Consider the following 12982-nt stretch of genomic DNA (forward strand, 5'->3'; position numbering starts at 1 on the left):
GACTGTAGATATGAGCAGCATCTACTCTACTCTAAAAAGCTGCCCCCCCTCTCTCCACACATGATTAGGTATAGGACTGAGAGTTAGACTGAGGACCAGAGCGGATGGTGAGGAAATGGTAAATGGAAGCTTTGTCAGAGGAAACAATAGGTAGAGATTCTATGAAATGAATTATGTAGGAAGAGTACATTTAGTCAGTGTTAGTGAATTGTTATATTAAACTGGTCAGTGTTAGTGAGTGGCTACACTAAACTGGTCAGTATTAGTACATTCCTATAATAAACTGGTCAGTGTTACTGAGTTGTTATATTAAACTGGTCAGCGTTTGTGAATTGTTAGATTAAGGACAATGCTCTGAGCTGAACCTGGGCTTTGGCTGCAGATCTCGCGAGATTTAAGCTGGTTCAGTTTAACGCTACTGTCAGCGAGTCGGCTCTGCCCCTGCACAAATTACTGCTATTCAGACTGGAAATCATTTAAAGGACCATCACAGATATTCAGTAACTGTTTTATCCTCACTGTTACGATGGCAGACCCGAAGTACGCCAATCTGCCGGGCATCGTAAGTCTCTTATGATTCCGTACAGACTCACTAATGCTAACGGTCCTGCTATGTTAGTGTTAGCGGCTATGTAGCTAAAGGAACTGTCATACAAATATGTACAGGTTTCTGCGCCTAAATACATATTTATATTGGGTTTTATTTATGATGTGGCGCTATATGTATCACAGAAGATTTGGCAGTTGTTACTCCGGACGATATTTATCTGACTAAATGTAATAGTGGCATACATTTACCTGTGTATTTAGCGTTAGCTGCTGAACATCACTCCACCCAGAAAAGCCGGTGAGGGTTGGGTTAACGTTACTTTCATCATCTTTTAACGTGATTTATATGAACGACATGAGTGTGGTGATAAGTGAATATGTACCCATATCTTTTTGTTCAAAGAAAGCATGGGTATGACCACGAAGGAGCTTTTATTGTATAACGTAGCTATATTAGCCCTGAGCCTGCTATTGTTTTGAATCTAAGCTGGTGATAACTGGCTGAAGAGAGGCGTTTGTGCTGGTCACGCAGGTTACTAACTTAAACATAGCCTTGAAGCGGATTACTACCAGTTACTCATTGAAACATCGCTAATATAAGTGGATGTATATCAGGCCAGTAGTTGTCGTGTTGGCAGTCAATTGTGGAAGTGACTCTAAAGGGCGGCGGCCACTGAGGTCAACAACTTCATCACTGTAACATTCACATCACTTTCACTGGAATGAAACTGCAGATTAGAAATTATTTTCTCCCTCTTGTAACACTGAGGGTCTCCCTTCAAATACATGTATCAGCTACACACACTGCTCATTTTAAAAGACAACCATATAGTTGTCCATTATAATTATAGTAGTCCTTGCGTTGCTCTGCATACTTTGTTAGCCATTTTTAACCCTGTTCTTGGGGTTCTGAAGCACTACAGCTCCAAGAAGCATTGTTCTGAACCACCACAGATCAGGTATCTTCTCGGTGCTGGATCATCTTAAATGCTGCAATTACATTGACAAGGTAGTGTCATGTTATAATGTGTTGTGTTGGTCCAAGTGGCTCAGACACAGCAGTACTGCTAGAGTTTTAAACACTAGACCTACCTAACCCGTTGGTCCACGTTGTAGCTGTAAAATCTACATCTACAATTCATCTGCTGCACAGTTTGATTTGGTCATCCTGAGACACTGTTCACAGTTCAGTAGTGACACTGAGGGGTTTAAAATCCACAACACAAACTTGCACACCACCACTGGATCAGTGTCATTGCAGCACTGAGAATTATCCAGCAACCACGTAATTCCTGCTCAGTGGATTCTTCTCGATAAACTTTTTTTTTTTAATGCTCCATTTTCAAGATATCCAGCAGGGGCCTTGTTTAAAACTGGACAAAATCAGCACATTTCTTTCCTCTCTGGTTTAGATATTTATACACATAATGATTAAAGAGCCAAGCCTTAAAACATGCTTATCAAATGATGGATAATGTAAAACATACTTCCACATACATAGCATGTTATAATATATTTATAAAATGGGCATGACTGTCTTTGTATTGTTTTGTCACATATATTGCCGTATTGATCATATTGAAGGTGGGACATAGTTTGTGTTCCATGATTCTTGACCATCTTATCTCTTATTCTGAAGTCCTTGAAGAAATATTTGTTTACTAACAGAATGTCATAATTTCCTCACAGGCCTTTAATGAGCCTGATGTCTATGAGACCAGCGACTTGCCTGAGGATGACCAGGCACAGTTTGAGTCGGTGAGTGGTCAAAATTCAAGCACACAGGGCTGTCCTTGTAGCTGTTTCGGTAAAGGTTTACTGATGACTGACACAAGTTTACCTAATAAGTCCTTTCCCTCCCCCTTTCACAACACCCACCCTCCCCGTTCTGATCTACCCTGGACACTAAGTTTGTGCAAGTAAGAGGTCCTCCTTTTCTGACAGTGACTGCATGGATTGTAATCTGATTCTTTCTCTCCTGTTTTCAATCAGGCACAATTGTAGGTTTTTAGAACTGTGGAACTCTCCATTTCTTTGTTTCTCTTGTTTGATCCCAACTTGGTTTGTCCTGTAATGCTTGATTATTTTTCACATTATATGTATGTCAAACTGCATATTCCCATTGGACAGCGCGGTACAGCAGAATATGCTTATTTATCAGATTCTAATCCAAAACCTTTACAGTGGTGTTTTTAGGACCCAGGGGTCATAATGCCTACAGTGCAATTAGAGACACTTTTGTTTGCTATTCAAATTAAATAATTTAAATTAATAAATTAGCTGACTTTAAATATAATTTAAGGTAATATATTCTTAGATTATTTCTTTAATTAAATCCTTCCTCTGTTATGAACAAATCTGAATGCTGGTTTCACCTGAGTGGTGTATTTAAAGTTAAAGCACTCAAAATAATGTTTTAATTATGCATCCATTTTGAGACACTGGCAGCAGAAATCAATTCGGATGTAGTCACTACTCTGCATTGGTTTTTGTGTGAAGTCATACAAAGTCATTCTTCATAGCTATTATTGTATGACCTGATTGACAACATCTTTGGTGTTTGCATTTGACCAGTCATTTTTCTGCACTGTTTTCAGATCCAGATTACACATCCAGATTTATTTACAAGCATAATGAAAATCAATATGGGTACGCAGGTTACTTGACTGGAAATTACAGAAAAATAGCTGTCATGCATCTGTTGCCATATCATACCATACTGTCCAATGGAAAAGGACCTATAGCTTTATGGCTGGATATTGTGTACATGTAAATCTGAATGGAGGACAACCCATTTGCCAGCCATGTTTAATTAATTAGTGAATAGAGATTGTCATGTAGACATTAGACCATTAATAGCTGCCATCCATTGTAGGAGTAGACACTATGCTATTATCTATTCTAATTCAGAGTCATAGTGTGCTTAGTAAGAGCTAGTGTGAGGTAGTGAACAAAAACAGCAGTGTGTGAGAGTGTATGAGTCTAAGTCTATTCTATTTCACTAACTGACATGCTTTCAGTGCAAGACCCATATGTGTAGCACCTGCTGTTTCTCTGATCTGAAAGAGAAGGCACTTCAGCCCTTTCATCCTTCCTGTTTCTGCCATACAGACAGTGTCTCACTTGCACAGCTGTTTAAGTCTGTGACTAGCATCAAGTCTCCTGTCGCCTTCTTTGCATTTAACAATACACAAGGCTCCACTGCTTTCCTAAGTCTGAGCAATCTATCACTTGCTATGTTTTCAGAAAACTGTATTTGGGTTATTCTCTGAGCTTTGCAGACATGGCTGGTGTTTCACAATGTAGGGTTTCTCAGTTAGCTGGGTATGTTTTAAGGTAGGGTTATCAATTTTATATCAGAACACCTGCTGTAATATTTCATGAAATGCTCCTTAAGTCCTGGCACCCAACATTAAACTACACATGGTGGAGCACACATTGCGTATGTATTGTGAGTCTACAATGCATATATATTGTGAGTCTACAATGCATACATGGAAGGTATTGCCAAGGGTCATAATTAATGAGTTTTTAAATTCAAAGTAACTCAAAGCTGTATTACAGTAGGTTTTGTTTTGTTTGTTTTATTATAAAAGTAGAAAAAAATGTCTATTTTTTCCAATTCTGCTATCATCTGTAATTGCTTATACTGCCAAACAGAACAAGAAAAGACTGACACATTTGTCTTTCACATGTTGGGAAGGGCTAAAGCAGTTAAAAGCCATAAAGGATTATTTTTATGGATGCACCAACATAGGAGTTCTGGTTTCTTAACAGCTCATGTCATTTTAATTTGATGATTAATTGCAATCTTTGAGTGTTGAGGTGTTCTCGTTAAGGCAGCACACGTTTGGAGTTGAGGTTTTTAGTGAAAGTTTTTTTTATATGCTACATTTCTTTTGGCTATTTCAAAACAACTAGCTTCAGTGAACTTCCAACAAAATTGATGACTTTTCAGCTAGCTCAAAGACAGTTTTGGCCAATGGACAGCATCCTGAATGTTTGTAGTGAAACCACTTACATTTGTCTTAAGTTATCCAGCTTAATGAGAAATCTTGCGTTGTCAAACTATGAGCATATTGTAATGGAGTGGCTTCTAAACATGGTCCTGCGTATTTTGATGATTTCCATGTTTTTTTCACACCTGATCTAACTATTAGGAGCAGCCCCTCTTGAGTTAAAGTGAATCTTAATAAAAATAAATAAATACACAGAGCAGGGCAGTGGAACACCATAAACAGGATTTGGAAATACTGCAACTGTGTGACTTTAAACATACCTTTTCTGTGGTGTAAGATGCTATTGGGAATAGTATTACTGTCTCTTTGCTCTGTGGGGATGTTGTAACGGACAAAAGCCTCATTATCAATAGATGAATAGTCAACAGCAATGATGCTTACAACAAGCAGTCCTCTCTTTCTCTCTGTCATCAGCTCCTGTTGTGCATGTCATGTGATAACCACATTAATCTCTCTCTTTTTCTCTCTCTCATTCTTACTCTCTTTTATCCCTTTTCCCTCCTTCCCCCCTTCCCCTTTATATGTCTCTTTTCTTTGCATCTTTTCTCCCTCTTTGTTCCTTTTTTTCCTCTAACTGTCTTTGGGAACCCAAGGAGCTGGTAAGAGCCTGAGTGATTCCCCCCCTAACATTTAATCCCTCCTTGCAACCTAATCAGAATCAATGCTCTTGGCCGTCTCAGAATAACTATATACATGTGGGATTTTTTATTTTACTTTATTTATTTATTATTATTTTGTTTTATTATTTATATATATTTTTTGCCTTTGGTGTATTTTTCTGTCAGTATTGTACTGTTTGCTGACTTGTTTACACCCACAATTTAAAACTTCCTCCTTTCATGAATGTAATGCTATCGCAGGCGACATAGCGCACAGTTGTTCTCACTTTTCTAGTTTTCTGTTTTAGTAAAGTATTGCTGAAGGCTGTTTTACCCTTTACCCATAACATCTGTGCAGTCAGCATCTTCACATAACAAACCTGTAACTTAATGTAATTTTATTTCCCTCTGAGCTCTAAATTTGTGTTTGTGTGATTTCTACAAGTGGCTGTTAGTGGGATGTATGAAGCTGGATTCATTAAGTCATGTAGAATAAGGAAGCAACAGTGTAAAAATATTGATGTAGTTTTGTTCAACTTAGCTGTAGGCATAGGTGATTTAGCCATGTGGGACAATCATGATGATGTAACATCTGAGAGACAACCCTGAGAAATATAGTTTGAAAACTACTTAATATCTTCATGAAGTGGAGCCCAAATAAATGTTTGTTTCTTCTATAACAGGCAAGTGTGTTGTTAGCCAATATTTGTAAGATATGTTAGCATGGCTGTCACACTTACAAAGCAATAGCATTTTTCTGATTTGATTGTTTACTTGTTTTATCGATTGCTCTGAAAAAAGCAACTACTAGAGAAATTAGGGGTTGGTTTTAGACTGGATGTACCTTTATGTGGCTTGTTTCGATGCAGTCCAGAAATAAAAATTTAATAAGTTGCCCCCCGGATGTTTACTTGTTGAGGTTATGTCTGGCCCCTTGAGACTACAGTAAGTTAAACCCAGAAATCCAAGAATCCAGGTTTGTAGTTTTCCCACAGGCCTGTTTCTCATAATTTGTGTGTGAGTGTGTGAAGGAGAGATAGAGGGAGCATTTTGGAATTGCATGTGGAAATCAACTAAAAAACCTAAGATTCGTACTGCGGTTATTACTTTAAGGTTTATTAGTTACATGATTGAGACCAGTATCCTGATCAAGTTTGGCTTGCTCTAGTAAATCTCCATTCTGAGGCTTAGAAACACATACTTCTCTTTTTTTAACGTATTACTAGATTACTTTAATAATCATTGAAATCTCTATCAGAATTTAATTTAGGCTTAACCACTGCATGCGCAAATTGTTTTCAAAGTGTATGTGTTTATTTTTCATGTTCTTTCGACACATACAGGGTGAGCCAAACGTTGCAGGACACCATTTAATCTGAGTACTCAAGCCAGTAATAGGTGAGGGAGCCTATCTTTTAAGCTATGTCCAGAACATGGCCACCATATTGGATCAAGGGCAAGTTTTTCCAATGGGAAAGTTGTCATGAGGCATATCAAAGAAATACAAGGGTGTCCTGTGACTTTTGACTCACCCTGTAAAATCATCTGCAATTAAAATGCAAGCTGTATGTACACAACAAGCAAATTAAAACATTACTGCTGATTCTATATTAGAACAGTGGTTTCCAAATGTGAGCAGATCTGCCTAACCATTTTCTGAAGTTTATATTTTTCTTTATGTAAAGTGGTGTGTATGAAGTATTAGTGTCATAGTGGCCACTCACCCACACCCTCTCATTATGACTTAGAAAGTGGAAAGTGTGGCAGATAGCTTGCATGTATTTTAATGTTAGTTACAATTGCTGATACTTCCACGTGTCTCCTGGCTCTTACATAGTGTATACATTTTGCATTTAATTCCAGGTTTAAAATGAAGTGTGTGGTTTTTTTTTAAACGTGCAGTATTTTTCATCCTTGTATAATTTTACGTTTCTCCCACACCTGTAATAGGAAGAGCTGTGCAGTGACAGTGTTGAGCGCATTGTGGTCAACCCTAACGCTGCCTATGACAAGTTCAAAGACAAACGTGTCGGCACTAAGGGCCTTGGTAAGAAAAACAACTGCTAGATGTCCACATCTAATTTGTAAATGTGCAGTGTTAATGTTTGTGTTTCCTGCATGGGTCTCATTACTGTAACCTGTCTGACCTCAGACTTCTCAGACCGCATCAGCAAGACTCGCAGAGTGGGCTATGAGTCTGGAGAATATGAGCTTGTAAGTAATCTACATTTTGATTCATAGCAGTTGAACTCCTACTTTCCAAACTCAGTCTTGTATTCTCATTCTACTTTTTTGGCTTGTTTTTTTTTTCTGTGTAGCTTGCAGAGGGGGGTGGGGTAAAGGAGACTCCTCAGCAGAAATATCAGCGGCTTCTTAACGAGATCCAGGAGCTCACACAGGAAGTGGAACACCTTCAGGTTGGAGTTTTAACGCACGTACACACACACACACACACACACATACACATACATACATACATACATACATAAACCTGTTGCATCAGATGACTTTTCTTATTTTTTAGGTAGAGCCATAACCCTGTATTACTCATTGTCATTTCACAACTACATCTCTTAAACTGGGATTTACAATAACATGACCAGGTCCCACAGGTCTCAGCTGGAACAAGAGTTCTTCAAGACTGCTTGTCAGCATTTTAGACATTTCACTGCTTTGATACTATGTGGATGAGTAATGCAGCATTTCAGTGTTCCAGTTTGTTATAGCGGAGCCGAAGAGCTCAGTTTACCATGCACTGAATTATTGGTGTACACACATTCACCCCTAGTCGCAAAAAAAAGTCAAAAAAAAAAAAAATCAATGTTTGTGATGGTCTTTATTATGAAGACGAGGTATATTTTTAACTCTGATTCACTTAATATTCAGCATAAACCTTAGACTTCAGCATGACATTTTAGCAGACTATATTTTCAGTAATAAATGTAATAGTATTTCATGTGTTCATTGTATTCAACTAATGAAATAGACCTGACAGAACGTCCTGACTTCCAATGTCATAGCCTTAATGAAGTTCAAGAATTGGGTTTATAGCTATGGCTTGTGTAATTAAATTATTATTTTTTTTTTTTGTGATTTACATGCTTTTGACACTGCTTTTTTTCTGTCCCTGTCATATTACTCAACACCGATAGTTGTGGCAAAAATTCCACTAAGCTTAACTGAGTGGACATTCAGCTTGTCTTTAATCAGATGATTTTAAATAATTGTGAGAAGCATAATAGCCTGTTTTCTTGTGTTTATCACTTGTACAGTGATCCTGTTTAGTCATATTAACCATAATACGTTATATAAGCAGGAACCCCACAGACATTTTCCAAATAAATCTGCTTGGATTTGTATATTAGAGGGAACTCATCTGTTAACCTGCATTTTAGTCCTGAATTACATGTCATTTCTGTCCACAGGATATTTCCAAATCCCTCTGGATTGTTTACTTTGATAGATTGTGGAGAAAGGTGGGTGAGTGTTAACCAGTATCTGTGTGTAACTGTATACTTTCAGGCAAGCACTAAAGAGAGCAATGCAGAGGAGCGCCTGACGCCGGTGGTCCTGGCCCAGCGGGCAGCTCAGCTCAAACAGCAGCTGGTCTCAGCACACCTGGACTCGCTTCTGGGCCCGAACGCCCACATCAACCTCGCTGACCCAGATGGAGCTCTTGCCAAGTGAGGAGCAGTGGGAGTAGGGCCTACAATGAGGGGGAAAAACGCTTGGGGCTGTATGTTCTCTTTTAGTGCTGACCATGGACCAGTGTTGTTACCTGCTCGAGAGAGAAAGGGCCACATTGATCTCACGTTATTATGAATGAAATTGTTAACAAACATAAAAAGGACGTTTATCACATTTTGTGTGTGTCTTTGTCAGGCGGCTGATGACTCAGCTGGAGGTGGCACGGGGTGTGCGTACTAGTGCAGGAGTAGAGGGGAAGAGCTCGGGAGTCAAAGGGCCAGATGGAGTTGTTCTGTATGAGCTACACAGCCGGCCTGAGCATGAGCGCTTCACTGAATCTGCCAAGGTGAGACAGCGGTGTATTACAGTTTATCACTAAATGTAGATTATCTAATTGAAGTTGTTGTCATTGATCCGTGTTATTTCTGTCATTACCTCTCCCCTCTGTGAGCAGGTCGCTGAACTAGAGAAGAGGTTGGCAGAATTGGAGACAGCTGTAGGTTCAGGGTCCGATAAGCAGGTGCATTAACTGGCCTCACCACACACCTTCTCACTGTACTGTGCTCAACTCATGTAGCTTCATTTTACACCAGTGTTTGCTCATTGCTTTGTACATTTTGGGATTTTTTTAAGCAAGGTTTATAACAAACAATATGAAGTAGTTGTCTCTGCAGATTTGATTAGGTTTGTCTGCATTTGGCAGGGTCCTCTCAGTGCTGGACTTCAGGGAGCAAGTCTTATGGTGAGTGCTCCTATAATGCATTTACCACCACGTATTTGGAGGAATATCTGATCTATAACTGTTGTGCACGAGAGTGTTTTTGGAAGGCCTTTATACAGTTAACCCAGTTCATGATTTTTAATGCTTTTCTGCTTTTACAACTGCTTTACCTTTTATTCCTCTTTATCTCTCATTCTGTTTCTCTGCATAGGAGACTATGGAGTTGCTGGAGGCTCGCGTTAACGCTCTGGATGCTGCTACTTTGGACCAGGTTGAAGCAAGACTGCAGGTAACCATGACTACAGAGTGTCATTTGTGTGGTGATGGCTTTGGAGAGAGCTATTGACTACCTCAGTGGACACCTGCCCAATCCTTCTGAAGCTCTTTCAGCATTTAGCCTTATCTACTAAAAGTAAGAAACTGCTGGAAGGTTCAGGAAACTCTAAGTGTGGTATTGATTAGAATTGACCTGAGGTGCCACATATTAGAAGTAGTGCTCTTCTCAGCGAAGTTTCCTGTAACAGATGCCTGAATTTATAGGTGTTAAATGTTATGCTAAAGCAGTCCAACATAATCTACCGTTATTGTTTATATGATTGTGCTGCTTGAATATCTGATGTTTAATTTATGTCTCCATTTGTGTTGCAGAGTGTTTTGGGGAAGATGAATGAAATAGCAAAGCACAAGGCTGCGATTGAAGATGCTGAGACACAAACTAAGGTGAGTTAAGGTCACAACTATTATACAAAATCACACGTGTATTAAATAAACCCAAATGGAAAAGTTAACATATTAGAAGTAGGTAACAATATACTTTCCATCTGGTAACTTCAATATTTTTGTTCATCTGAGAATCCAGAATGTATCTTCTCAGAGTTTTTTTTTTTTCAGCATGTCATTATAGATACTTTAATACGTCTACAGTGTCTTTTACAGCTTCTCTTAGACATTAGAAAAATGCTCTTATTCCAGAACTGAGTGTGTTTTATGTTTATTAACTGAAACTCCTGTGATTAACCCTCTCTTAAAATGTACAAGAATGTTGCAGAAGTCACTCCCATCCTTTCCATTTATACATACACAAATCCAAAGGTTGTGAAAGGTCAACACCCTTGTGTAAGCCTTAATACTATGGTGGGTGCTCAAGTAGCGCTCTCATTATCCACATAGACTTAGACACTAGAGATATTCTGAACTTTTCTGTTTTGTATTAATCTCAACTTGGTTTTGCAAGTAAATGCTTTTTTTAAATGCAAACTTTGCTTTCTGGGTAGTTTCTTTGTTGATAGGCTACATTCTAAAATGTGGCATATTTTTTTTTACAGAAAATTAAAGTTTAACAAATGGCCCTTTAATAATTAAACGAGTAAAATATGTAACAATAGTCATAAACGTTATTAATCAAGTATTCTTAAATATCCCAAAGAGGTAGTGGTGGGGGGCAATAAATATATAGCACTGATTCTAGTTACGATTCTAATTCAGGGTGATGAATGGAAGTGTTGTAGTTTAACTCACGCTAGTTCATATGCTATACCTGGGATTGTTTCTCTCTCAGGTGTCACAGCTGTACGATGTGGTGCAGAAATGGGATGCCATGGCAACCTCCCTCCCTCAGGTTGTCCAGAGACTGATAGCTGTTAAAGAACTTCATGAGCAAGGTAATGTTCTTCTCTCTCTCTCGACGATTTTCTTTATTCTGAGATGTTTGACATAGCAGTTTGTCTTCCATATAATTGGTTGAAATTATTCATTATTTTGAATTTAAAGCTGCATGACACTGATTGTGCCCATATAGTTTTGGCCCCATCCTTTTAAAGCTTGAAGACTCATGTAGCATGTTTGCATGGTTTTAATCCCCTCATGTTACACTTGAAAGCAAAGAGAACTAGAAACCTCATATTTTGACTCGAATACCACTTTACCATGACCATTTGAAACTGTAAACGTCTTCACAAATGATTTCATCCTCTGGCAGTAGCCTCCCTCGAGCTGGAGTGAGTTCTGTGGGCATTGCTAATATTGCTAATGTTAGCAGAAAAGGTGTGTGCTGGCAGCATGGCTTTAGAAACAAAAGTGGTATTGAACCATCATTTGGATCACTTAATATGTGGAAACACAGTAAATGTAGCTGAATGTGGTCTGGAAGTGGAGCAGCTTTTATTATTTTTTGGTTAAACAAGGGTGACAGGAAAGAAATGGATTTGATAATCTACTGAGAGTGTAAATAACAGGCAGATTTACAAAAGCAGATTGTGTGACATCTTTACTTTTGTGGATACAGCAAACCCCTGTCCAGTTGATAGTCAGACCTTTACTAAGATGTTTGGAATTTGAAAGATTTTAAATATATTTGTAATATTTCTATATGATCTGTATGATTTATTTCTTTATATATTTTCCCCCTCCTTTTCAGCCATGCAGTTTGGGCAGCTGCTGACCCATCTGGACACCACACAGCAGATGATCAACAATGCGCTGAAGGACAATAGCACATTGCTCACGCAGGTGCTTACATATTCTGTCTACATATTACCAGTGGGTAGTATCTCTTTTTCTGTTTCTTCTGTGTGGTAATTATGTTCCTCTTCTCGTCTTCACACACAGGTGCAGCAGACAATGAAGGAGAACCTGGTCTCAGTGGAAGAGAACTTCGCTACACTCGAACAGAGGATTAAGAAACTCTCAAAATAACTTTTTTTCTCTCTAAAGAGGAGAGTTTGAGGGATGTGCAAAAAAAAGAATTTACTTATTTTATTGTGCTTTTTCTCCTCATAAGCCTTTTCTTCCACAACGCTGAATGTTGGAAATAGTTAGAAACAAGGGTGAGGTTGAGGATTAAGAGCAAACACCCCTTAAAACTAACACTACAGAAATCTTCAGCTCCTTCTCTGAAGCGCTTGGTTAGCATTGTTTCAGACACCTGCCTATATTCCACTCCTTTACTCCTGGAGATCCAAGAAAAAATCAATTCCAGATTTTTTTCCCCTGCAATCCACAGAAAACATTAACTGTGCGTGAATGACTGAAGTCAAACCTGTTGTGTTGAATTTAAATGTTGGATAGGAAGCGTCTACATGTTTAAATGTTAGCTAACTTTCTTAAAGGGGTAATTTCAGAAAGTGTCTATGAACGAAATGCACGTTTTGGCCAACATTTTTTGACATTTGTGGGAGAATATTTCCTCATTGAGTCATGAACCATGCTGTATCTATACATGCCTGTGTACTTTAAACTGTTATCACTCTTTCATCACTGTATTATGAGATGGATCCCCACAAGTCACTCAGCTTTTGACATGTATAAATCTCCAGACATAAGAATAAATGTAACATGCTTTGAAGAACAGTGCACTGTTTATCTCACCACACACGCATGAACTGTTCACATACAGTCACAACAAAGAG

The 12982-nt window shown here is 38.5% G+C and overlaps 1 protein-coding gene across 1 annotated transcript; it reads left to right on the forward strand.

Moving 5' to 3' along the window:
* Positions 1 to 360: 360 nt before the first annotated feature.
* Positions 361 to 12955, forward strand: dctn2 (dynactin 2 (p50)). Its single transcript, XM_066663518.1, has 14 exons — positions 361 to 562; positions 2239 to 2307; positions 7118 to 7214; positions 7320 to 7381; positions 7486 to 7584; positions 8690 to 8850; positions 9050 to 9200; positions 9309 to 9374; positions 9558 to 9596; positions 9787 to 9864; positions 10224 to 10295; positions 11134 to 11236; positions 11992 to 12083; positions 12183 to 12955. The coding sequence occupies exons 1-14, from the start codon at positions 527 to 529 to the stop codon at positions 12267 to 12269; spliced, it is 1212 nt and encodes a 403-aa protein (XP_066519615.1). The 5' UTR covers positions 361 to 526; the 3' UTR covers positions 12270 to 12955.
* Positions 12956 to 12982: the final 27 nt, after the last annotated feature.

Source organism: Hoplias malabaricus, chromosome 3 (genome assembly GCF_029633855.1).
Source record: "Hoplias malabaricus isolate fHopMal1 chromosome 3, fHopMal1.hap1, whole genome shotgun sequence".
Classification (NCBI taxonomy): Eukaryota; Metazoa; Chordata; class Actinopteri; order Characiformes; family Erythrinidae; genus Hoplias; species Hoplias malabaricus.